The sequence below is a fragment of the Sardina pilchardus genome, chromosome 17 (genome assembly GCF_963854185.1).
Source record: "Sardina pilchardus chromosome 17, fSarPil1.1, whole genome shotgun sequence".
NCBI lineage: Eukaryota > Metazoa > Chordata > Actinopteri > Clupeiformes > Clupeidae > Sardina > Sardina pilchardus.
Window position 1 is genome coordinate 6,748,375 of NC_085010.1, and position 23,590 is coordinate 6,771,964.

Here is a 23,590-nt window from a genome sequence, read left to right on the forward strand (position 1 = left end):
TATAGCCTACTTTATTGATGTCTTGTTTAAATTGTAGAAACAATAGGCCTAGCTTTTTTTTCAGCAGACATCGCAAACATAGCCTACACATTCGCAAAACAGAGAATATCATTCACTCATTATTTTAAATTATGCTACTTCTCACGCCTATGCCTGCTCAGCATAGCTCTCTCTATCTCCCTCCCTCCGATGTAGCTAGACCCTAGATCTTCTCCCTAAATGAATGAAAGTTGTTTTAGAAAGTAGCCACGGTAGCCTGTAAAATGCGGCATGAAATCCTGGCTACTGTGTAATTGAAACCAGACTATTAGGCTCTTTGTTCCAGGTGACCAGGTCCGATCATTTTCGGCAGCGCGAACATAGGCTACCTATTAAATGAATAGAAGTGAATTTGGGGAGTGAATTAGAACTAGCCACATTCACTTTTAGAGCATTTTAGTTGAAAGTCAAGTTTGCTTAAGGTTTGTTCAAGAACTCTTCCAAAGTTTTTAACAACACAAATCAACACAAATACATTAACAGATAACTCAAACGTGCTGTAGGCTATGTCATAATGAAACAAACAACCACAGATTATCAACAACACGGTCTGACACGAATGACATGGCTTAGTGCAAACTGAATTTATGACCAAACGATTTCATTCGTGCACGAAGCGCCATCTTGCGATCATTATGTGTAAGCAAAAGCCTCCCAGTCTAAGGACTCAGCGGTCATTTGACCGCCTCGCCGCGCTTTAAGTAGTTCACAACAGCACGGCGCTTCTAGTAGGTCGTCAAAGCGGTCAAATGACCGGGGCGCGGCGCTTCTAGGTATAAGTGGGTCAGAACGGCGCGGCGCTTCTAGTGTTAACACCCCAGTCTGCAACGTCGGAAACCCGTGTTCACATCTTGGCAGGAGCGAAATACAGAATCTTATATCAATTTAATTTACTGACCGTTTTTCAACGTCGATGAACAATTATTTTTTGTTAATGGTTTTTAATAACAACCTATCTGAAATAAACGGATGAATCACAATATGTTTAGGCCTACCATTAACGAAAAATAATTTCGCCAGCCAATCATTTTCTGCCGCCATCTGACAATCTTTGACTAAGCCAGTTAGACTTTTTGCATCTAAAAATAATTATATCATAGTGACACGCGAAAAAATAAACAATAGCTTAGAAACTAGGCCTGCATGAGATTTTCCCACTGGACACACCACATCAGTATGTGCTCGTTGCTACGATACACAGGACTCACAGTGAGTTGACGACCAATGAAAATGACATGGGGAAAAGAAGGAAACAAAGTAGCCTGATTTTGATCTCACCTTAGGCCTACATACTTTCCTAATTCCTACGTTACTCAGACTTTTGTTAAATCGTCAGGGCCCGGTTGCACAAACACCAAAACCAAAGATTGATGATATGAACCAAATATTCTGGAACAGATGGATTTACAGCATTGAATGTGTTAGGCTATTAGGCTACTGCTGCGACTTCCACCGTTTCCTTTCCAGAGATTGCTGCGCATTCACAATGCAATGAACGCATGCAGTCTACATTGAAGTGAAACGTGCAGAACGTTGTCCAAAACAATACAATAACATTGTGTGTTGATATCTAATACAATATACACATCTGTAGACATGAAGTGGCAACTAAAACCATTATCAGTCATGAAAACTGTGGCGGCTGCATTAAGGTTTTGGCTGAGCCAGCTAGCCAGCCAACAACTTCATCAGCCAGCCGTTCTCAAAGCAAATGGCTTCGTGGTCTATACATAACACTATCCATTGCAGCCTATTTGAAACCGATCATCCCCCCTCCCCCATACACTCGTCTAGGCTAGGCTACAGACATCACCGAGATATTGAGGACAATTAACTGCCTCCCCACCCCCACCCCATCTATCTGTCCCTGCATAGGCCTACTAGTCTGTAGGCTGACTGTTAAGCCAACTCGTGGAAGAATGCGCAATGTTTCATCGCATATGCGCGTTTCAGAATGTTCGAATTCGCCAGTGTGCGTGTAGTTATGTGAATAGAAAAGAATAGAATATAGCCTACTTTATTGATGCCTTGTTCAAAAGGACTTCCGTCATGAATAGGTTGGGAATTGAACCAACACCCCTTGGGTCCTCAGGCCGAAGCTCTAACCAGTGAGCTACAGCCTTGCTAATCAAGCATGTGAAAATGTGTGTGTCGATGCTGAATCTCGAACTGAATCTCGAATTCACATAGAAGTTAGCTTAGAAAGAATAGGCCTATAGCTTTTTTTCAGCAGACATCGCAAACATAGCCTACACATTCGCAAAACGGAGAATATCATTCACTCATTATTTTAAATTATGCTCTCACGCCTATGCCTGCTCAGCATAGCTCTCTCTATCTCCCTCCCTCCGAGGTAGCTAGCCTAGACCCTATAAGATGCTTCTCCCTAAATGAATGAAAGTTGTTTTAGAAAGTAGCCACGGTAGCCTGTAAAATGCGGCATGAAATCCTGGCTACTGTGTAATTGAAACCAGACTGTTAGGCTCTTTGTTCCAGGTGACCAGGTCCGATCATTTTCGGCGGCGCGAACATATAGGCTACCTATTAAATGAATAGAAGTGAATTTGGGGAGTGAATTAGAACTAGCCACATTCACTTTTAGAGCATTTTAGTTGAAAGTCAAGTTTGCTCAAGGTTTGTTCAAGAACTCTTCCAAAGTTTTTACCTCAAACAACACAAATCAACACAAATACATGAACAGATAACTCAAACGTGCTGTATGTCATAATGAAACAAACAACCACAGATTATCAACAACACGGTCTGACACGAATGACACATGGCTTAGTGCAAACTGAATTTATGACCAAACGATTTCATTCGTGCACGAAGCGCCATCTAGCGATCATTATGTGTAAGTAAAAGCCTCCCGGGGAGTATTCCATCAAGCGAGCTAACCGTAAATCGCGGCTAACTTTGATAAGCCTCGCTAATTTTAAAGAGAGTTAATACTCCCGCTAACAGGAATCTCAGCTGAGTTGCTGGGGTAACATATGCTTCTGAACTAACCTGGTCGGTGGCAGGCTAACTGCCGAGCTAAATTAATCTGTGTTGCAAAAAAAAAACACCAGTCGGAAAACGAGTCCCAAACCATTGGTTCCGTCAACCTGTGCTTTCGTCACCTGTAGCCTTAAAAAATAGAAGGAGAAACTTTTTTCCGACAGTGTTGCAAGCATTGATTAAGGCTACCTATTCGCTAGTTTCAAAGAATTTCTGAAAATTATGCAACTTACATTGTTTGAACTTGATCTGTATGTGGTCCAAGGAATCTTGCGGCTCTGCTCAAAGCACAACTTACGTGGTGTCATGCGCAGCGTGACAGGATATCAGCCGAGATCTGTTGCGCGTGTTCTCGGGTTCGGTTCCCATGCGATGAATTTACATAGGCTATGTTAACACATTAATATTGCCATGTTTAGTTATACTCTTTAATGAAAGGCATCACTATTGATAAAGGTTCATGTACAGTAGCTTGTTCAGTGACAGTAGGCAGGCTGTCAGTGATGAGGCAAGCCAGCCTGCCTAATTCTGTAAAGGCTATAATAATTAAAACCGCTTCATATAGGCTAGTCTATTGATTAGGCCTATAGTTCAGATATCAAACCAACTGTATTACACAAATTAAATATGAAATGACATATTGAAAGCCAATATTGCATTTCAGATATTTCACAAACACTGGCAGAACTAATGCTTATGGGAGACAATAGGTTTTCTCCCAATACTCCCAGGACAATACTAATTTATTTTATGACCACCGAAAAAAATATTTTAGAGTGAACCCTTTTAATAGAACGTAGGTTATCTTTAATGTTGAATAGCTGCCAAAGTTGTTTTGAGTTTAAATAGCCTAGGCTACTTATTCACTCGTTTTGTTCAGAGTGAAGACAATCAAAGTCCCAATTCAAACCATCATAATTACTGTTTAGCGATTTACAGTAGGCCTAGGCCTACGATTTCGTTATTCTCCTTTTTAGGCAACTACTGTAGGCTATCTATGTTTTTTCTCTCGTGTTCAATTTGATTACTTCCGATGGAAATCCTGTAGATGGCGCTTGTAAATCGAACTGAAATCTTCTAGTTTGCCTTAATTTTACGACATGTATCGTCTTTTCGTCAATCTATGGTTTTGGTCTACTTTTCTACCTCGTGCACGAGGAGACATGAAGCTGATTTTAGCCTCGTTTGAATAAACGAGGGCAAGATGCAGCTAACTTGAGTTAATGGAACGGCTTTAGCTTCAAGTGGAAGTCTACACTAGTTCAAGCCAGGCTATTTCTGTTGAGCGCCGCCTTGTTTAGCGAGGTTGATGGAATACCCCCCCAGTCTAAGGACTCAGCGGTCATTTGACCGCCTCGCCGCGCTTTAAGTAGTTCACAACAGCACGGCGCTTCTAGTAGGTCGTCAAAGCGGTCAAATGACCGGGGCGCGGCGCTTCTAGGTATAAGTGGGTCAGAACGGCGCGGCGCTTCTAGTGTTAACCGATTAGTGAACACACACAGCCACACACAGTGAGGTGAATCACTGTTAAGTGCTATTGTGACGAGCATTGAAGACCAGACGTAAGTGTATCAGTACCCTAAACCTGAGTTGTTGTTTCTGAATTGAACTGAGAACTGAACTGAGATTTTTTTTAAGAATGAAATTGTATTACATTCAATTGTAGAGCAACTGTTTGTGAATGTCTTTGTAATTATGTGTTTCCTCTCATTTGAAATCAACCCAAAGAATATGTTCCAGTCAGCCAAAATCGACAACAATAGCAGTTGTAGGTTTAACATAAATCGCTCCAGTGTCCTTGATGGAGCTATACGGGGGTTTAGAAGGTTGACATTCAACTCCTGTAATAGATTGAGTGTGAATTCTCAGATGACAAGGGGACAAGAGAAGAAGCCATAGACCTTGGGGGCCCGAGTAGAGAATTTCTTCGACTGCTCATGGAAGCATTTTTTTCACAATCTGAAATGTTTGAGGGACACAAGGGTCATCTTCACGTAGCTCTGGATTTCAAGGGTGTGTATCATTATTTGGTCATGTAGAAAAAGTGTAACTGTTTAAGCTACTGCTAGAATGGCCATGCTTTTTCAAGTGATCTACTGTACGTGCTTTTCTCCCTTTTGATCTACTGTACATGAGGACAAGTACTTTTATGCTGGTACAGCCATCGCTATCAGTTTGGTACATGGAGGCCCGCCACCTTGTTTCCTATGCAATACGCAGATGGGAGTTTTGCTTACCGAAACATGTTCTGAGGGCAGAAACGTTTGTGATTGGTTTAATCTCACATCCAATCACAAGAGGTTCTGCGTTTTGCTGAAGAGTACAACCAGAGAGGGTTATAGCGGAGCTTTGGTTTTACAACAGGCTACAAGACTTTCTTGAAGAGTACAACGGCTTGAAATTGTCCTTCCAATCAGAAAGGTGAGCAATATTCTCCAAACTGAAACATTGTTAGTGGAGCTATGTGATCTTGTTTCGTCTTCACTCAAATCTTTAATTGCACAGGGTAGCTAGGCTGCTACTAGCAGCTAGCCTACTGTTTCAGAAGCAAGCTAGTGTTGCAATTCACACTGAAATGTTGCAGTGGCTGTTACAGAAAGATAGAAGAACAAGGTAGTCTAATTCAGAAAAAAACAACACCTTTTCTGTATTAATGTGCTAGCGCTATCAACATTATGTGTCCATGCCATGGTAACCATATAAGCGCTAGCTAAGCTAGCTAGTTAAGCTAATCAGGCGAGCTAGAAAGCTTGTTAATGCACATTGCATTAAGCTTTAAAGTACTTGTAAACAGTGGCGAGTTAGGGTAGTGTAGTTTGATATTTTTTTAAAGTAAATTTGTCATCTCTTTGGCGCTATTTAGTCTCTCCTGGTCCTAACACTCTCCTGCCCTCATAGCTTGTCTGAGGGCAGTTCAGTCTCTCCTGGTCCCAGGTCTGAAGTAACACACCTAACTAGAAAATGTAATTCCATGGAAGGAATTACCATTGCATGTAAATGCAAAAAGGTTGCTGACTGTGTAAAACATTGTATTAGGCCTATAGTTAAAAAGACAACTAGGCTACACAGAAAAATAGATAAATAACAATAACCTAATTACAATTCCACTGAAATTACTTGGAAAGTCACATTTAAAAAGTGATTTATGAAAATGCATCAAAATTGTGGATATAGGCTATTATGGAAAATAACTCTTCATTTAGGCCTATTAGAATTTAAAAGACTGAAATGAAGTTGCCAACTTCAAATGAGTTGCAAGAGCTGACACTTTAGTAGCCTACAGTGAACTTAGACACCATTGGAATACGGAATACAATCTCAAACAACGCCAATCAACGATGATGCAGCAACATGTAGGATATCTAGCAAATGTAACGTTAGCTTACAGTAGGATATTTTATGTAGGCTGGAGGAAGTTTGGTTGTCGTTAGCTAAATACAGTGTTTACGTTGACGTTAGGTTAGATTGTCTTTAGCTGTTGATAACGTTACCGAGAGCAAACCGGTTAGGCTACTGTAACGATATAAACAAATCAAGTAAGGAGTAGGCTAACCTAACAGGAGACAAGACGATAACGTCCTGGTTTACAGCAGCTGCAGCTGTTACAGCTTAATGAGTAGACGTAATGTAACATTCCCGTTTAGCCTGGTTCAGCGCAGCGGCGGTGGCATGGCTTTGGATCAGAGATCCTTGATTACTGACAGCTGAGCATTGACGTAACAATTAATCTTTGCCGCCAAAGGGTCTCAATGTAAACTCTATGGGAATTTTAATTTCTTTTATCGTAAATATCTCAAAAAGTATAAAGTTCACACATTTGAAAAATACATAGAACAAATCTCCGTTACAAGACCTGTGTAGGAGTATTTGAATGACGTCAAACGGTTCAGTGGTTTTAGAGCCTTTGATCATATGTGTCGTTAATTTAACAGTTCGTTTTGAACTAGAAGCACTGCTGTGTTTGTCGTCAAACTGAATAGCAAAGCCATGCAGCCTCAAGACAGACGTTTTTAAACCATTAAAAAGCTAATACAATAATTTATTAGGGTGTTGTAATGTTACTACGAACTGCATTAATTATTTCTACCCTGTTTCTACTATGACCAGGCAGGTAGCTGTCTGACCTGGCATTTGATGAAAATTTCTCTCTGACGTGGCCACGTGACTTCCCAGCTAGCAATTACAATCGGGCCGCCTCCGTAAAACCTCCGGCGCTGTCGGCTGAGTTGGGCATCGGCTCCCTGCTACAAATTAGGAGCGGGCTGCTTCCGTAAAACCTGCGGCGCTGTCGGCTAGTTGCGCATCGGCTCTCTAGCTAGCAATTAGGAGCGGGCCGCTTCCGTAAAACCTGCGGCGCAGTCGGCTGAATCCCAGCATCGGCGGAGTCGTGGCAACATGCAATCGGGTCACGTTATTTTGCCACTTGCAGACATCAACACGACTTTAACAAAACAAAAAAAAAATGTTTGTTCGTCTACCATTGGGTTAGGCTACTGAAACAAAATGTCAACCAAGATAAATATTTTTCCGACCAACAGTAACATGCAGAATAATCTTGTGTTTTGGGATGGGATGGGTGGCCTACATGTAAAACGTTTTGTTAGGAACACGTCTGCAAATCATTTCACTGGCCAATTCAACATTTTACCAGCATTGACGACTGCTTTAACTTAACGCGCGACTGCTGTTACCTGGACGCTCGGCTGAGACCCTTTTGCCAGTATGAAGCCGATTTCAACGGTCACTGCAGCAAGCACCACTCAGTTCAGTCATCTCACTGGAGTGGACAGTGCACAACGAGAGAAGAGGGCAATAGCACGCTTGACTTCTGCTCTCGAAAAAGCACGGTGAATTTGAGGTAAGTCTTGTCTAACATTAACTTAAAAAGCATAAACAATTGAGTTCCCATAACATTTTACATTAACTCTACATATTTCGAGTTATTGCTGATTATGTTGATTATTATCGATCCATTTAAACTTTGTTCTGAAGTTCGTTCTTTCTATCCCTCCGATGAAACGAAAATTAAGATTTTAGAAATGCAATTCAATTAACAAATATTAATTAGGACAACAACCGAAAATTCTTTATTATATCTCAGTAAATTAGTGCAAGTTGGGGTATGCAAGTATGAAAGTGGCTCCGACTTTTAAGGCGCGAACGAAGCTAGCTGTTTAGCTCAAGGTAGCTAACATTTACTATCTGGGGTGTTTCTTTGCAACTTGGATGCGATTTACGTGTATATTATTTACGACCTCAGTCTTTGACCTGTGGAAGAAAATAAAGTGGAACAAAATGTTAGCTGGATTAATTGTACTTTTATGGCACGAACGAAGCTAGTTAACATTAACACTAGCTAACATTGACTAGCACTAGCTGCTACCTCGTGGAGTGTTTGCACCTTTCCCTAAGTCGTCCCTGATAGGGATGCCCTTGGCATTGATAGATCAGACATTTGTCACAGTGATTTTGTAGAATTTAAACGAATTTGCATATTATTGTCGCCGACTCATTCTGATGCATGTTATATAGACAAACAATTTGTGAAATATTCTTGAAATCGTAGTCTAATAGTAGCTACATATTTTTTTTGAAAACGTTATAGCATGAGGCGACAGGGTCATGGTTACTAATAGGGGAGAGCACTGGTTGCTTTCACACTAGGGTGGACCGGACCCGAGTGCGGTTACTTCTACCATAGGTCTGTGTTCACGTTACATGTTTGTCTGCGCGTAGAGGTGTTTCAGTGCATGTGTTTAGATTAATAATGGTGTCCGTAGGCCTACTAGTATAACTTTTAACAATGACATTTTCTTTGCTATAGCCGCAGCCATTTGAGGAATTAAAAAAAGACGAAATTATTACACAAGTTTACTACAACCGGCATGTCAGTCGGGGGATTTTGTTCAGTTTTCACAGTCGGCAACTAAATTCCCAGACAGAAATCATGGGTTGTAGCCTACTGGAATCGCGGCGTGCTCCCGTCAAAATTGTTTAGCCGGCGCCCACCAGACACCTGTGCTGCGCGCCACGACAAGAAGAAAAAAATAGAACTCCATTGTTTTTAACGGCGTAAAAGCCCACTAGAAACGTCCGTCGCGCTGCAGCCGCACAAGGTGAAAACTGTTCTAAAATCCTGCGCGTCAAGCCCACACCGCTGAACGTCATAGTGGGCGCAAGTTGCAAGTCTATCGCTATCGTTGTGTCCCCTGTGGTTAACTCATTGGCTGCCAGCCATTTTCAGTGCAGAGCGCTCCATACTGCCAGACGTTTTACAACATTTTGACCGTTTTTCCAAGATCCACCGAACGGTGAGATTTATGACTATGTAAACACCAAAGGTACCAAATGAAAGAGTAGACTCTCTTCTTTTACCAGGAAAAATCGGTTTGTTTCTATCGTTTTCCGTTCTTTAGTAATCGTCAGTAGAACATGGGTTGGTTATGCTAAAAACACCTGTTTTTGACCAAAAAATGGAGAAAACGATCTTTTTGTGAAAATCAACTTTTTAACGTTAGCGTTTCAGTAGTATGTCAACCACGATTGCACTGTTATCTCGTCAGTCTCGTCAAGGTTGCTAGGGACTCTGATGGTCGCTAAAGACTCTGAACAGGACGGTAGACTTAGCAAGCTAGCACTAGCAAAGTTGTTGTTAGTCTATATAGCAATATTCAATGTAAATGCATCATACCGTTCACATGTTTTCCATCCTTGATGTAAGAAGTAAGCATATTTATTCGCTGGATCACGTGCAAACTAGATCCGCTGTGGTCGATCTTCAGTTTGTTAGCTTGCATCTTGCATGTTGCATCTCTGCATGTTGGCAGATACTAATCATCCAAATGGCACTGCTGCCATCTAGCGGCTCGGATCGCTAGTACAGTCTGTTTACAAGCCTGAAACCATGCCAGATCGTTCCCAAGCCCACCCAGGAGCCCTCCCCATTGAAAAACGCAATTGACGTCTATAGACGTCAATGGCAGTGAATGAGTTAAACATCATTACTAATCGTTACCCCGCATTCACACTGTCTCCGTCCGTCAACGGATCACGGACGTTGGATCTGCCGTATGTGTATTTGCATACACGTGATCTGATTGGCTGACGGATCCGTCGCTGCCTGAAAAGTTGAACATTTCTCAACTTTCTTGACGGAGGCAACGGAGCTGAAGCGACGGACGGACCCACAATGCATTTCGAGTCTACCCCATGCAAAGTGAATGAGATCCGTTGACGGACGGAGACAGTGTGAATGCGGGGTTAGTGATTGAACTCCAATGATTTCAAGCTTCAGACAAGCGTCCACCAACCAGGAAATAAACGTTTGCCAATGGATCTAGGCCAGACTCTCTGTGAAGTCAGAGAGTCTGGTCTCCAGGCTACAATTATGCTGGGATGGGGTAATAATATCATAATGGTTATGGTTATTGAGTTTTGCTTGGACTAAAAAATGGAAATCGTAATTTTACTAAGACATTATGAATGGTTTTGTACTATTCTAATCTCTTTTTCTTTCTTCCTCAGGTAATCTTTTATTTTCTTTTTGGCAAACACTGCTCTAAGGTAAGAATGGCTGATCAAATTCATTCTTTCAAATCTAATCTCCGACGCAAGGCAGTCAAATCGGTGTCTAATTTGCTGCAAGGTATTCAGATTGACATGACAATGACCAATGACAACGGTGACTATGATCTGACCGATGACCACACTGTACGTGACTTGGACGTTGTTACTGTAAACTGTGATGACCTGATGTGTGACTGGACCTTTGACAGTGATTCCGATGATCGAGAGGGCCCTTCTGAGCATAGACCTGACCTTGCTGACAATTTAGTGAATTGGGCTTTGGAGTTTAACATCACCATGGTTGCACTTACTGCTTTGTTGTCCATTCTACATTTTCACCACCCCAATTTGCCAAGAGATGGGAGGACTCTACTCAAAACGGTCACCAACTACAAAATCCTACCTGTAGCAGGAGGTGCTTTCTTCTACTTTGGTGTTTTGAATGCGATCACAGGCCTTCTTGGAAATGTATGGATGAAACTCCCTAGCAAGCATTGTCTGCAGTTACAGTTAAACTTTGACGGGCTCCCATTGTTTAAGAGTAATAACCAGCAGCTGTGGCCCATTCTAGGTATATTGAAGGAAGCAGGTAAACGTCCCTTCATGATTGGCATTTTTGGAGGGGATTGCAAACCGAAATCACTCAGTGAGTACTTGAGGGACCTGGTGAGTGAGTTGGTTAGTCTTCAGTCTGGGTTTTGGTTCAAAGGAAAGCTGTTTTTTCTGCGGGTCTGTTCTGTTGTGTGTGACGCTCCAGCCCGTGCGTTTGTTAAAGGCATAAAGAGTCATTCAGGCTATTCAGCATGTGATAAATGTGTACAAACGGGTGTATATATACAGTGGGCGTTGGTTGACATTGGCCGCTTTCACGTGAGATTCTCATGAGAATCACACGTGAATCACGTGTATTTTATTTATTTTCCCCAAGTGAAGCTGCAATGTCCCAAACAACCACCAGGTGGCACTTGTGAGCAGGGTTAGGAATGTCGGCATTTACCACTAGCCAAACAGTCCCAAATTGAATTCAATCCCGAAGCAAGCTGAACATCTTTTCTGCTTTTAATAACCTAGTCTCACAACAAAACTTGGTATTGTTTATGAAGGTGTCTTCTGTTAGCCTATTTTATGAAGAGACATCTGGCTGTTTCGTTTAGGTTTGTTTTGCTGTCACTAATGGTTTCATGAGGTAGGCCTAACCACTAAAAGCATAAGCCTATGCCCTAAGCACAACTGTGTTCTCGTTTTTGGGTCAATTCATACATTTTATTTCAAATGTGTGGATAGGCCGATGGTACGCTTGTTTTTATGCTGGCAACAAAACAAAATGGTTCACGAATGTTATTCTTGATTCTAAATGCAGGAAACAATTAAAAAATAAAAATGTCCCATTTTCCGACGCACAACAAACCTCTAGGCTATGTTTATTTGAAATGTAAGCTGGCTGTTGTCAAATTTGTAAAATAAGATAGACCTACTGGAGAAACTATGGTTTATGCTCTCTTATGCTGTTTCTTTCCAAACCGAATGCGAAGGAGGGAGAATGAATTACGAACTGAACGGTTTTGATTAACTATAAAATGTCCCATCTTCCGAAGCACTACAAACATCTTGCCTAAATATTCTATTATTTGGGCCTATTATAAAAGTTGGGACTTTTTCGTTAGAAAACAATTTCATTTGAATTATGGACTGCCTTTGAATGAAATTTGATCGGACTTTCAGTTCACAGAAGAAAGTTTCAAGACGCTAAGAAACACGTTTGCCCCGTGGCATTAACGGTGGCTTAATTTATTTCAAAAGGATATGACCTTATGAATCCCGTTGTTTGCCGTTCTACTTGTCTTTTTTGACCTATAATGGTTATAGGGGATGCATCTCATATATCACTGCATTGCAGTGTAAGCCTATTGAATATTGACAGGTTTGAAAATCGTAACATTAGGCCTATTTTCAATCAATACAAGTTGAAAGCCACACATGTTTTGTCTTTGTTTTGTCTTCTCCTATATTTTGTTCGGCAAATTTGACAACTGTCAGCTTAAATGTCAAATCATATTTCCTTCCCTTTGTCGCCCTAGTTGGCTACATTGCCTAGCTGGTATGGAGAGAAACGCAGAGAAACGAGAGAAATTGAAAATAAACACAGAGAGTTTGTAAATAGGCTACTAAATAAATGTTTGCATGGGTAATGGACAATTTCAAGAATTCTGGTGAGATGCCGTGTAGCCTACAATAAGATAGCTTGGATGCTCATGAGCGATGACGAGTGCGTGATTTTTAAAATCAGCCATGCGATCAGTCAGAGGGTCGATTCGGATATCTGTGTGTGCGGATTTTTCTGTCCGAGCCCAATACAGTTAAAATGTCATTCTCTTGATGGTTTCTCATACTTAGGCTATGACAATACGTTTGTTTGTGTGGAAAGCCTGATTTAGTAATTAAGCAACTGTAGGAAGGCATTCAGAAACAAATGGCCAAACTAACAGAACAAAACACAACAGGTCCTGTGGACCTATCTAAATGAAATTCTTATCAACGCGTGTAGCCAACATAGCTCAAATGAGGGTTATTGACATGAAAATCAGCTCTTGCCTTTTTCATCGAAAACAGTAGGCTACCTTAACTATAGGCTACTTAACTGCAACATGAGATCTATTGGTATAATCTACCTATGAAAGTTTGGGCTATGTTCTTATGCAGAAAAATTATTGCATCAACGGTGGATGGACAACTTTTTAAACATGTAGGCCTATTGCATCGTTGCGCTGACACAATAGCCTATAGCTTAAACGCACGTATTTTGTTGTCAGTAGTTTAACACATTTCTGCACATAGGAAGACGGATGTGAGGGAAATATTTTACATGCATTTTATTTTCAAAAATGTCAAAATGCCACTATGTCGACCAGAGACGGCAAGACCAAGACAGTAAGACCAAGACAAGACCGAGGCGAAGATACTTAAATACCCCTAGCTTTCACTTCCAGTTAAAGTAACTGAAATTGTTTTTGGAAAAGGCCTACATTGTTGCAGGTACGACAACACATTGTTTCGGCTATTTCGGTCCATTATACGTTGGCATTGTCGATCACAATAGGTTTATCTGTAGCCCTGGGCAGTGGGCACCAACTTTTTTTGATGAATTGATAAACATTTTGTGGTGGGGACAAAATCGTTCGTCATAAAAAAGTGGTGGAGACATGTGACGCTGCTGTTTCCGAAAGCCGAAAAGGAGTAAGCTCACTGTTGCAGACGCACACTCAACATAAGATTGCTAATGATGTGTGAAACTGCTCTGGGGGGGAGGGGGGGGTTAAATTCGTCTTCTAAGGCACAGAGGTCAGTTCACAGAGGGGGATGGTACAGTTAGCTTCCAACACTTGATGGCTCGCTTTGTGGTAGTCAAGCCATCTGAATGGAATGCCTCAGTCGGCACGGCAGATGCTTGGAAAACGACTCAAAAGTCAAAGACTAGACTAGACTAATCGTTATAATATTTTCTATGTTTCAAATCACTTGATCGCAGATGTAACAGAACCCTCACCAATTTGAGTTGACAGTGGGATTAAATTAAGAAGTATTTAAATTAAGTATAGCCTAGGCTATTTAATTTTTCTTTCAGTCCATGATTCCATAATACCATTCGATCGTGCTGCAAATTATCAGACTTGAGAAGCACGTATCGCATCGGCAACTTCACTGCTCAGTGGCCGAATTTTCTGTCGAGTGTGGAGGAGGTCTAGCCTGGCTAACGCCTCCCACTTCTCAAATGAGACGTGGTCTGGCAACCAGACGTTCATTTTCTCGTATTTGAAAAAATGCCCAGATCCGTTCATTGGGCGCCACGGATGTCTATCAAATGCGCATAGCTCACCCAACTCGTTCGTATGCAACGCTAAGGGCTGCCGTAAATCCTTTGGCGTCGAATGTAGACGCAAGAGGGCAACGGAAACTTCTCGGATGTTCTGTGATTGGTTCGCCAACATCAGGCGAACATTTGGGCGTTAGTTTCCAGACTGGCTTAGCAGCGGGATTGAAATCACCGCGCAAGGCAGTATGGGAAAACCCAGGCTAGAGGAGGTCAGCAGTTCGTGAAAAAAGCTGCAGATCATAGACAGAGAAAGCATATGCTCTGAGAACAGAACACAACTGCATGTCAAGTGTAGCCGAGGGTCTGTCTACGCAGAAACAACACGTTTTGATCGTGCGTTTCAATAGGCCTATGCCGCGAATATCAAATATACTCGACTGACTGAATCCCTTATATTTTTTGGCAACTGTTAAAATATTCAAAACCATGCACATGAAATATCAACGATAATAGTAAGGCATGGTAGGCTACTGTTCTTCGATAAACGACCAATAGCCTATTTAGATTCACTTCTCCCGTCCGCTGATCAGAGCGCAATTTCGAATAGCCCAACTACGATTAAAATATGTATGCTTTGGCTACTGTATTTCAGGGCCTACACCACCTTGAAAAATGTCTCTGCCCCCCGAGAAAGTAGGTCTAAAGCCTATATTCACCAATCTATATGGATTAGCCTACTCCATAAAGTAAAGCAAACTAACCAGCGGTGGTAATTTTCGTGGAGTTACAATGAACTAGGGACACAGACCGGTTTCAGCATCACTCTGGCTCTGGTTTCGTTTTTTTTTTTTGCGCAAGCCGAGTCCTGAGGTCATGATAGAAGCCAGCGAACTAGCCTTCATTCTCCTCGGAATGAGCCATTTAAGTACGAAGCTGATAAAGTAACCTAAATATAGCCTAGGCGTGCGTTTAAAACTGGTTCTGGCGGCAACGGCGCAGCAGAGTCAGAAACGCAACAAGTCCTCAACATCGTTAAGATCATATAAAATGTATGTCCCCAGCACTTATCAAACCAAGCTGTAAAATAGCGTTTTTGTCCCCTGAAAACTAAACTGACGCCCTTGGATAGATAGATAGCTATCCAAAGAGAAATGACAGAATTACATTCATGAGGAAATAGCCTACGTCAGATTACGGAACTATTATAGAGACGCAGTCTAACTCAATAAAACTTGTTTGCATAGTGCTAATCATCCTCACTGTTGTCAAACTCTCGAATGAAACATAAAGTGTTATTTCAATCTGCTGCTTGTGTTAATGGCAATTCTGAACTATGACAAATAGTTTGTTAGTTCATGCTCGTCTTTTTCGAAGTGCAGAGCCTTGCGAACATTTTCAGAGTGCCAGACTGAATTGACAAACACCCGAAAAAACACAACAATAAAAGAGTTGCAGTGTTGCAGTCTGTAGGTGACTAGGCTCCTAGGATTTCTGTTGGCATTTCCGAAATATAGGCTACTATATGGGCTGGGCCACTAGAGGTTGCTTCCTGGCCGCTTATTGAATGAGTAGAACTGGGCTACAGTATCAATCACACCGCAGCAATGCTACAGCGGACTGTACTGCCACCTAGTGGCGTTAAGTTGTAATGCAGCTGTAATACATTTCACGTTGAACGTGAATCAGGCAAAGCGTGAGTGAAATGGCCATTCTCAAGTAACGCTTACTGTAAGAAATCGCATGACTTTTCCAGAGACTGACTCCACCCTAAGAACTGATGCTAGTTTCAGGCAAATGTTGGATGAAGATCATCATGTAGCACAGTCTCCTCTAACTGGACTTGGTATCGACATGGTTCTTGATTTTCCGCATGATTACATGCACTTGGTGTGTCTTGGGGTTGTACGTCGGTTGTTTGACCTGTGGTGTAGTGGGCCTTTGCCAATTCGTTTGTCTGGTCAGCTGGTTAAAGCACTGTCTCGGAATCTTCAGGAATTGAAGAATAACATTCCGTGTGAGTTTGCTAGAAAGCCTAGAGCTTTTGAGGAAAGGGGGAGATGGAAGGCTACGGAGCTACGACAGTTCTTGTTGTATACTGGCCCTGTCGTTCTTGTAGATGTTCTGGCTGCTCCAGTCTACCACAACTTTATGCTGCTGTCGGTTGCTATTTTCATGCTGGCAAATCCTGAGGTGGATGTAGGGATATGCGACTGTGCAAAGACACTACTTGTGTCATTTGTTGAACATTTTAGCAGACTTTATGGTGAGGGCTTTCTAGTTTACAATTTGCATGGCCTTGTTCATTTAAGCGATGATGTTAAGAGACATGGATGTATTGATGAGATATCTGGGTTCCCTTTTGAAAATTTTCTCAGTGAGATAAAGCGCATGGTGAGGGGGCCAAATTTCCCAGTTGCCCAGGTAGTCCGTCGCTTGTCTGAGCGTATTAATAGAAGGGTCCATGATGGCCATGTGAAAACTGGAACTGTGTTAAGGAAAGAGGATATTGGTGGCCCCTTACCACAAGGTGTTAGAGGAAGAGTACAGGAGTTCAAAGAGTTGCACATGGATCAATTTTGTGTTAAACTTACAGAGGGGGATAACTGTATTAAAATAGGTAATGACATTGGTTTGCTTCAGAATATCCTCTTGCTTGACGGTAATATGCACTTGGTGTACTGTCAGTTCAATGCTGTTGAGCCATTCTACACGTATCCTCTCAGTTCATCTAGCCTGGGTGTTTTTCTTCTCTCACAGTTGTCAGAGAGCTTGAAGTGTGTAAAAGTTGATGATGGCCTTCGTAAATATATCCTCCTCCCCTTCAAAGACAAACATGTGGGAATGCCTTTGTTGCATTTACATTAGGCTTAAAGTGTAACTCTGGCAAAAATTGACCAAAGAGTGTTTTTCTGAATGAAAATACATCTTATCATCTAGTCAGTAGCTATCAAGTAGCAAGTGACTGACAAAGTTTGGTGCCGTTTTCAGCAACTTTACTGGTCAAAAAATTCTATTTTGAAAGCGTTTGGCTCACTGCCCTTAGCTAATCCACTGTTTGTGGGTTTTAGGCTCCAGCTTATGCTGGTGCTATAGCTCTGTAGAGCTTGATCAACGGAAAATACTGTCTCCATGACAATATGATGTATTTTCATTCAGAAAAACACTCTTTGGTCAATTTTCGCCAGAGTTACACTTTTATTCACGTGTTGAGACAGATTAAATTAAATGTTTAGAGATATTGTTCTGGTTTATTACTTCTGCCACAGATTACCTCTTTGTTAGGTAGGTTTTTCTCCTGATTTGTTACTTCGCGTTTTTTGTTAGTTTGTGGGTCATTCCACCTCAATTCAACAAATGCCTTCTGCTTGACCATCTCAGATTTGCTTCAAAATGTTACCACCTAAAGAGTAACCATTCAAACTAACTTTGCTGCAGATTCAGATGAGGGTGCAAATGTGCCAAAAATCAGAAGGGGGGTACCATGTTCAATTTTTTTTTTTCTCTGGACATATTAGGTATAGCAATCTTATATTTTGGCTAAGTTAGTTTAAATGGTTACTCTTAGGTGTTAAGGTTTGAGGAAAATCTGAGATGGTCAAGCAGAAAGTTTCTCTAAATTCCGTTGAATTGAGGTGGAATGACCTTTGTGCTGACATGATCATAATTGGTGCCCTATTTAATCCTTTGTTATAAATTGTTGCTTTACATGAATATGTTTTGTAGTTGGCAACCTACATTTCTTCTTCTTTGTAGAATGTTCCATGTTGTCGAGTTTTTAGTGTCCAAAGAGGTGGAGGTCATTCACTCAAACTGGCTCAGTGGAGGCCAATGTTTCTGGCCCCCGTTTGTGTCTCTTGCAAAGGCCCATAAAGCAGTGAAGGATGGGATGATGCCAGGTGCCAATTGGACTCAATATTCTGTCCGAGTGATGTATTCACATGGTATAGTAATGCTTCATTTTCTAATTCAACAATTCCACACATGAATTTGAATTGAAACTTTACTGCACAAGTAACATAATAAGGAGCCCTTTCATTGAGACCCAATCTACATTTGTGTTGACAGATGTGTATGAGAGTGCGTGTGCGAAGCTGCTAGACGCTACGGTGACCTCTGATCTTAACACAGAAGACGAAGACAGCAGGCCGGCATATATGAAGAGAAAGAACAGGTACTACGAATGACCCATAATTTCCTTCAAAGCATTTGCTGTCAAAAGTTACAATTCACCTGCAGGCTGCAAGCTAGAGGGCCTTACAGTGCACAACTTTACAATATTAGTATTGTTATCATATGGCTCTTCCCAATGCAAGTAGAAAGGTCCATTGACTTGAATGGGATCTCCCAACGTTATACTGGTCATTATGTTTTACTAGAGGACCTCTTAAAAAAAATCACTCCAACAAATGTATTCACTTATTACAATGGAATTTCATTCAAAGTGAAACTGTCAAGTTCTATCTATGTGGCAAACTATTTATTTTGTTAGTGGATGCGATGAAACTATAGCCAAGTAATTTCTAAAGTGTTACGTTTCTTTTCTCATATTGGCAAGTAGCCGTATAATTAGCGGGATAATGTATAGAACACAGGTCATTATCGGGAAAATAAGTACCTTCAGGACGAAACAAGACTCCTTCGGAGTTTGGTTCGCCCTGTCTGTACTTATTTTCCTGATAATGACCAGCGTTCTATGCATTATCCCTTACTTATTTACTGCAATGACAAACTGACATTGCAATGTAATCAATGTTAGAGGCTGTAAAAGAATTAGCAGCAGTGAAGAGGAGGAGGAGGAGGAAGAGGAGCAGGGCAGGACTGCTGCACCTCGTGCCCCAACCAAAAAGAAATCCTACGCTACGCTTGCAGCAGCCCCCTGCATTCCATCTTTTGGTGGTAAGCCTGTTACACATGTTACAGTGGTTTCCATTGATCTTTTTTTATCTGGGTGAAGCTAACATAACTGACACTTGCAACTTTGTGACCACTCTAGATGAATGGAGTCAGTCGGCAGGTTGTTGGTCCACCTTTGCAAGCAGCTCAGCAGCTGGTCCGTGTGCTTCTCACTCATCGAGCATCACAGCCATGACTCCACCACCGATCAACAGCCCGGTAGCCGGTCATTGTCAAGGGGCTGCTGCTGGCAGGAGTCAGTTACCAGGCCCAACTAGATATCAAGTAAGAACTTTTGAAAATTCGATAGCTCATCGGAAGAAATCATGAGATTAAAGTATATTCTTCTTTATTCTTTTGTTTTAGCACACTCCACCAGCACATGGCACATGGTCTGTCGAGGAGGCTGTGCCTACAAGTCAGCATTCTGGTGGTGGACTAATGGCTGTGATGCTCAACAGCCCGGTAGCTGGTCATAGTCAGGGGCTTGGGGCTGCTGACACCCCAACCCATGCAGCAGCTGGCAGGAGTCAAGTAAGAATGTGTGAAAATTCGATAGCTCATGGAAAGAAATCACTTTGGTATTATGTGTGATGAGATTAAAACCTATTTTTCTTTATTCTTGCCTGTGAATATACTTTTAGCACACTCCACCAGCACATGGCACAGCAAACAGGTCGCAGGAGACTTTGCCTACAGGTAGGAATTCTACAGTGATTTCTGTTTACTCTGACATGTCTACATACCATATTTTGCTACTAATCTGCAATACCTGCTTTTTCTTGTCTTACAGCAATTGCCAAGGAGATCCTTGTTCGACTAGACTCCATCAGGGAGCAGCAGTTGCTCATCCTCGCGCAGCTCCAGAAAATATCGAGCGGTCAGGCAATTACAGAGGTCATGCCAGACCCAACACATTTTGGGCTCCCTCTTTCAACTATCGAGGAGCTGCAACGTTTGGAGGAAACATTGAATGATCCAGATGAGAAGAAGAACTTGGTGAGTTAAATGATGCATTAATCAGATCAATCCTAAAAGTCAGTCCCCGCTCTCACTCGTGTTTTATTCTTTGAATAACTACCGTAATGAGATGCTTGTCTTGTTTCAGACTATACTCCTTGGAATGGTTGGAGGCATGTCTCTGAAAGACACTGTGGGGCGGGTCATGAAGAGGATCATGAACACTTTGCTGGCAAAAACAATGAATTGGAGTGGGGCCAATCAAAAGCCTGCCTTCAAAAGGCTAATTTTGAAAAGTGTGGTTCTGGGTGAGTATCAGTACTGGATAACTGCAATGTGGTGACATCCCAATTAAGTTTAGGCGGTTGATGTAACCTACAGTTCAAATAGAACTATAAATATATATAAATAATATAATGAATACATGAATAAATAGCAATAAATACATACAACATTACTAAGTTATGTATGTATACATTTATTAGAACCCACACAATCTATTACAGTTTTTTTCAATCGCTAACAAGCGTTTGTCCATTCAGTTGACACATTTTCAAAACTCTAAACACAGTTAGCACAGCATTGGTCTTTTGTCGCCATACCATTCACACATTTCATGTTGTTTTCACACAGTATGCAGTCAGTGAATACATTTTCACAATGCTTACATTTTCTTAACAGACAAACTATACCTCCCAACAAAATAATGGATCGTTTTTGTATTATTTTCGAATGTTAACACACAACATCCCACAATAGTTAACACAGTATTCCAAACCTTAGATACAGTATAAAAACCTCTGTTTCTGCAATGTTATCAATTCAAAAGCAATATATCTCAGCTGATAATAAACAAACAATCGAATAATTGACACACAGATGATTTATGTTGGGTAAATTGGGCCAACCACAGCTGATTCCAGTCTATCTTAGACTCAGTGGCAGGGGTTATTGCTCTCTATTACATTGACACTTGCACAGTGAAAAGAGGAGGTGATGTTTTTGGAAGCAGAAACTGAATAAGACAAATACCGTAATGTCTGGACGAGGAAGAGTAAGAGTAAGGGGCCCAGGGAGAAGAGCAGGCCCAGTGAGAGATGCAGTGAGAGGTGCAGGAGCACTGAGAGGAGCAGGTGCAGAGATTAGACACAGTAATATTGTGCTTTTTCTTTGTTCACCCCCTTTTTATCTGGGCTTTTTGCTGTTGTTTTTTGTTCAGAATGCTCTTTTGTATCATGGATATTTTGTTCACTACAATGCTGTAAAACTTTTTCTGTTCTATCATAGTCTACTGTAAACAGTATTTATACTGCACCTCCTTTAGGCCTAGTGAACAGTAAAAAAAAAAAAAAAAAATTGCTTTTTACTGGAATGCATTTGAATGCGAACATTACATCTGGACATACAGTTCCCAACCGAGAAATTTAGTGTAAAAATGCTGGATTGCATGTTTTGCATGCAAATACCTGTAAAACTGAAACATAAAAGTCTATGCCGTTTTTGTAATGTGAACAGTAGCCAGTATTTTGAAACCTAGTGTACTCTGATTGACTGCATGTATCTTGTGAAGTGAAAACAAGCTTCATTCTTTGACAAAATAAGTTCATTTTGAGTCAGGTTTCCAGTGTTTTGGTAAAGTTAGTGTGTGCAGAGAAATGACGAGTTAGTGTATATGTAACAAAATGTGTTGTAAGAACATGGGATGTGCTTTTGAGAGGAAAATGATCCATTCGGCCAATTGTGTTTTGCAGGTGAGAGGCTGTGTTTAGAGTTTTGAAAATGTGTCAACTGAATGGACAAACGCTTGTTAGCGATTGAAAAAAACTGGAAAATAGTTTTTGTAAAAGTTTCCGTGCTTTTAATGTTTGAACCATCCCTTTATTGCAGATCTTGTATTGTAAATATTTATTGATCTATGTATTGAACCATTCTATCCATCCTACTAACTGACCTATTTCATTTTCATTCTTGTTTAGTAAACTGCTGGCATGTCTCGTCTCATTCTCTAATATAACATACACCACTCAACAAACCTAGAACTGGTCCAGTAGTATAATTATTACGGGTGTAGTGACATCTGTGCTGCACTGAGTAACATCACATGATCATGCTGCCCTCTTCTTGTGTTTTTCTCAGATGCTGTCCGCCGGAATGCCCTTACGAAGGAGTCCTCTGAAAAGGAGATCGAGGTCCTTATCACCAGATGGCTGCAGCTTGCCTCAGACAGGGATGGGGGACGAAGCCAGAGGGCAAACAGGCAGACAATTTAGAGTTTGTGGGACAGTCAAGAAACAACATTTGACAGCCCTCATGCCCCGTCCTCGAGTGTTCTTCTGCTGCCCTCCCCAGCGTCGTTGAAGTGGCCAATGGCGTTCCTGGATCACGATCACTGTCTGCTCCTTTCTCAAGTCTCGAACAGATGCCGATCTGCGTGGAAGCTGCTCCTTGCTAGCCAGCTATCTCCACCGGTCCGTCAGCGATCCACCACCAGAGCTGCAACACACAGGAAACAGGCCAGAGACAAGGCCGGAACTTTCTGCCACACACACACTCCCCTTGGCTTATCGACCTACCCCTCACCCCTTCCTACCAATCCGTGTGATCCAAAAACTCCATGCAATCAGTAATCAATCAGTAAATCAGCTACCGCTGCTTTACCGGCTAGTCCACCACATGACACCTACACTGATACAGACTTGAGGATATGTTCCTAGCCTCACCTGCACTTGTTCATTTAATACGCCTGTGGGTTAATATTATGGTTCCTAGTCCACCACATGACACCTACACTGATACAGACTTGAGGATATGTTCCTAGCCTCACCTGCACTTGTTCATTTAATTCGCCTGTGGGTTAATATTATGGTTCCTAGTCCACCACATGACACCTACACTGATACAGACTTGAGGACATGTTCTTAGCCTCACCTGCACTTGTCTATTTAATACGCCTGTGGGTTAATATTACATGTTTTAATACCTACACTGCAGACTTCAGGACATGTTAGCCTTACCTGCACTTGTTCATTTAATATGCCTGTGGGTTAATATTAAATGTTTTAATCTGTAATTAAAAACGACTTTTTTTGCATATATGTGTGTCTGTGTGTGGGGAGGGGGGGGGGGTGTTGGAAACGTTTGCTAAACAGTAAACCTCGTTCATCAAATGACAGAAACAGGGGTTGACATGAATGTATGTTATTCAATCTGAACGTGAGTGGGAGAGAGGGCTAGCGGCCTGAGATTTTGGTGTAGGCTATTCTAACAGTGTGCTGCGTTTACCCTGGCAATCAAGTTCGTTTTTGTTCGTCTGCATCACGA

General features: G+C 41.5%; 1 protein-coding gene across 1 annotated transcript in view; it reads left to right on the plus strand.

Annotated features, from left to right (window-relative positions):
- LOC134061671 (uncharacterized) overlaps positions 1-22,539 on the plus strand; it is a 103,932-nt gene extending 81,393 nt beyond the window's left edge. The window contains exons 6-14 of the mRNA XM_062517424.1: positions 18,170-18,357; positions 18,482-18,587; positions 19,173-19,312; positions 19,410-19,594; positions 19,676-19,843; positions 19,954-20,008; positions 20,103-20,308; positions 20,418-20,577; positions 22,406-22,539. Coding sequence (XP_062373408.1) covers positions 18,170-18,357; positions 18,482-18,587; positions 19,173-19,312; positions 19,410-19,594; positions 19,676-19,843; positions 19,954-20,008; positions 20,103-20,308; positions 20,418-20,577; positions 22,406-22,539 — 1,342 coding nt within the window. The remainder of the gene's footprint in view (positions 1-18,169; positions 18,358-18,481; positions 18,588-19,172; positions 19,313-19,409; positions 19,595-19,675; positions 19,844-19,953; positions 20,009-20,102; positions 20,309-20,417; positions 20,578-22,405) is intronic.
- Positions 22,540-23,590: the final 1,051 nt, after the last annotated feature.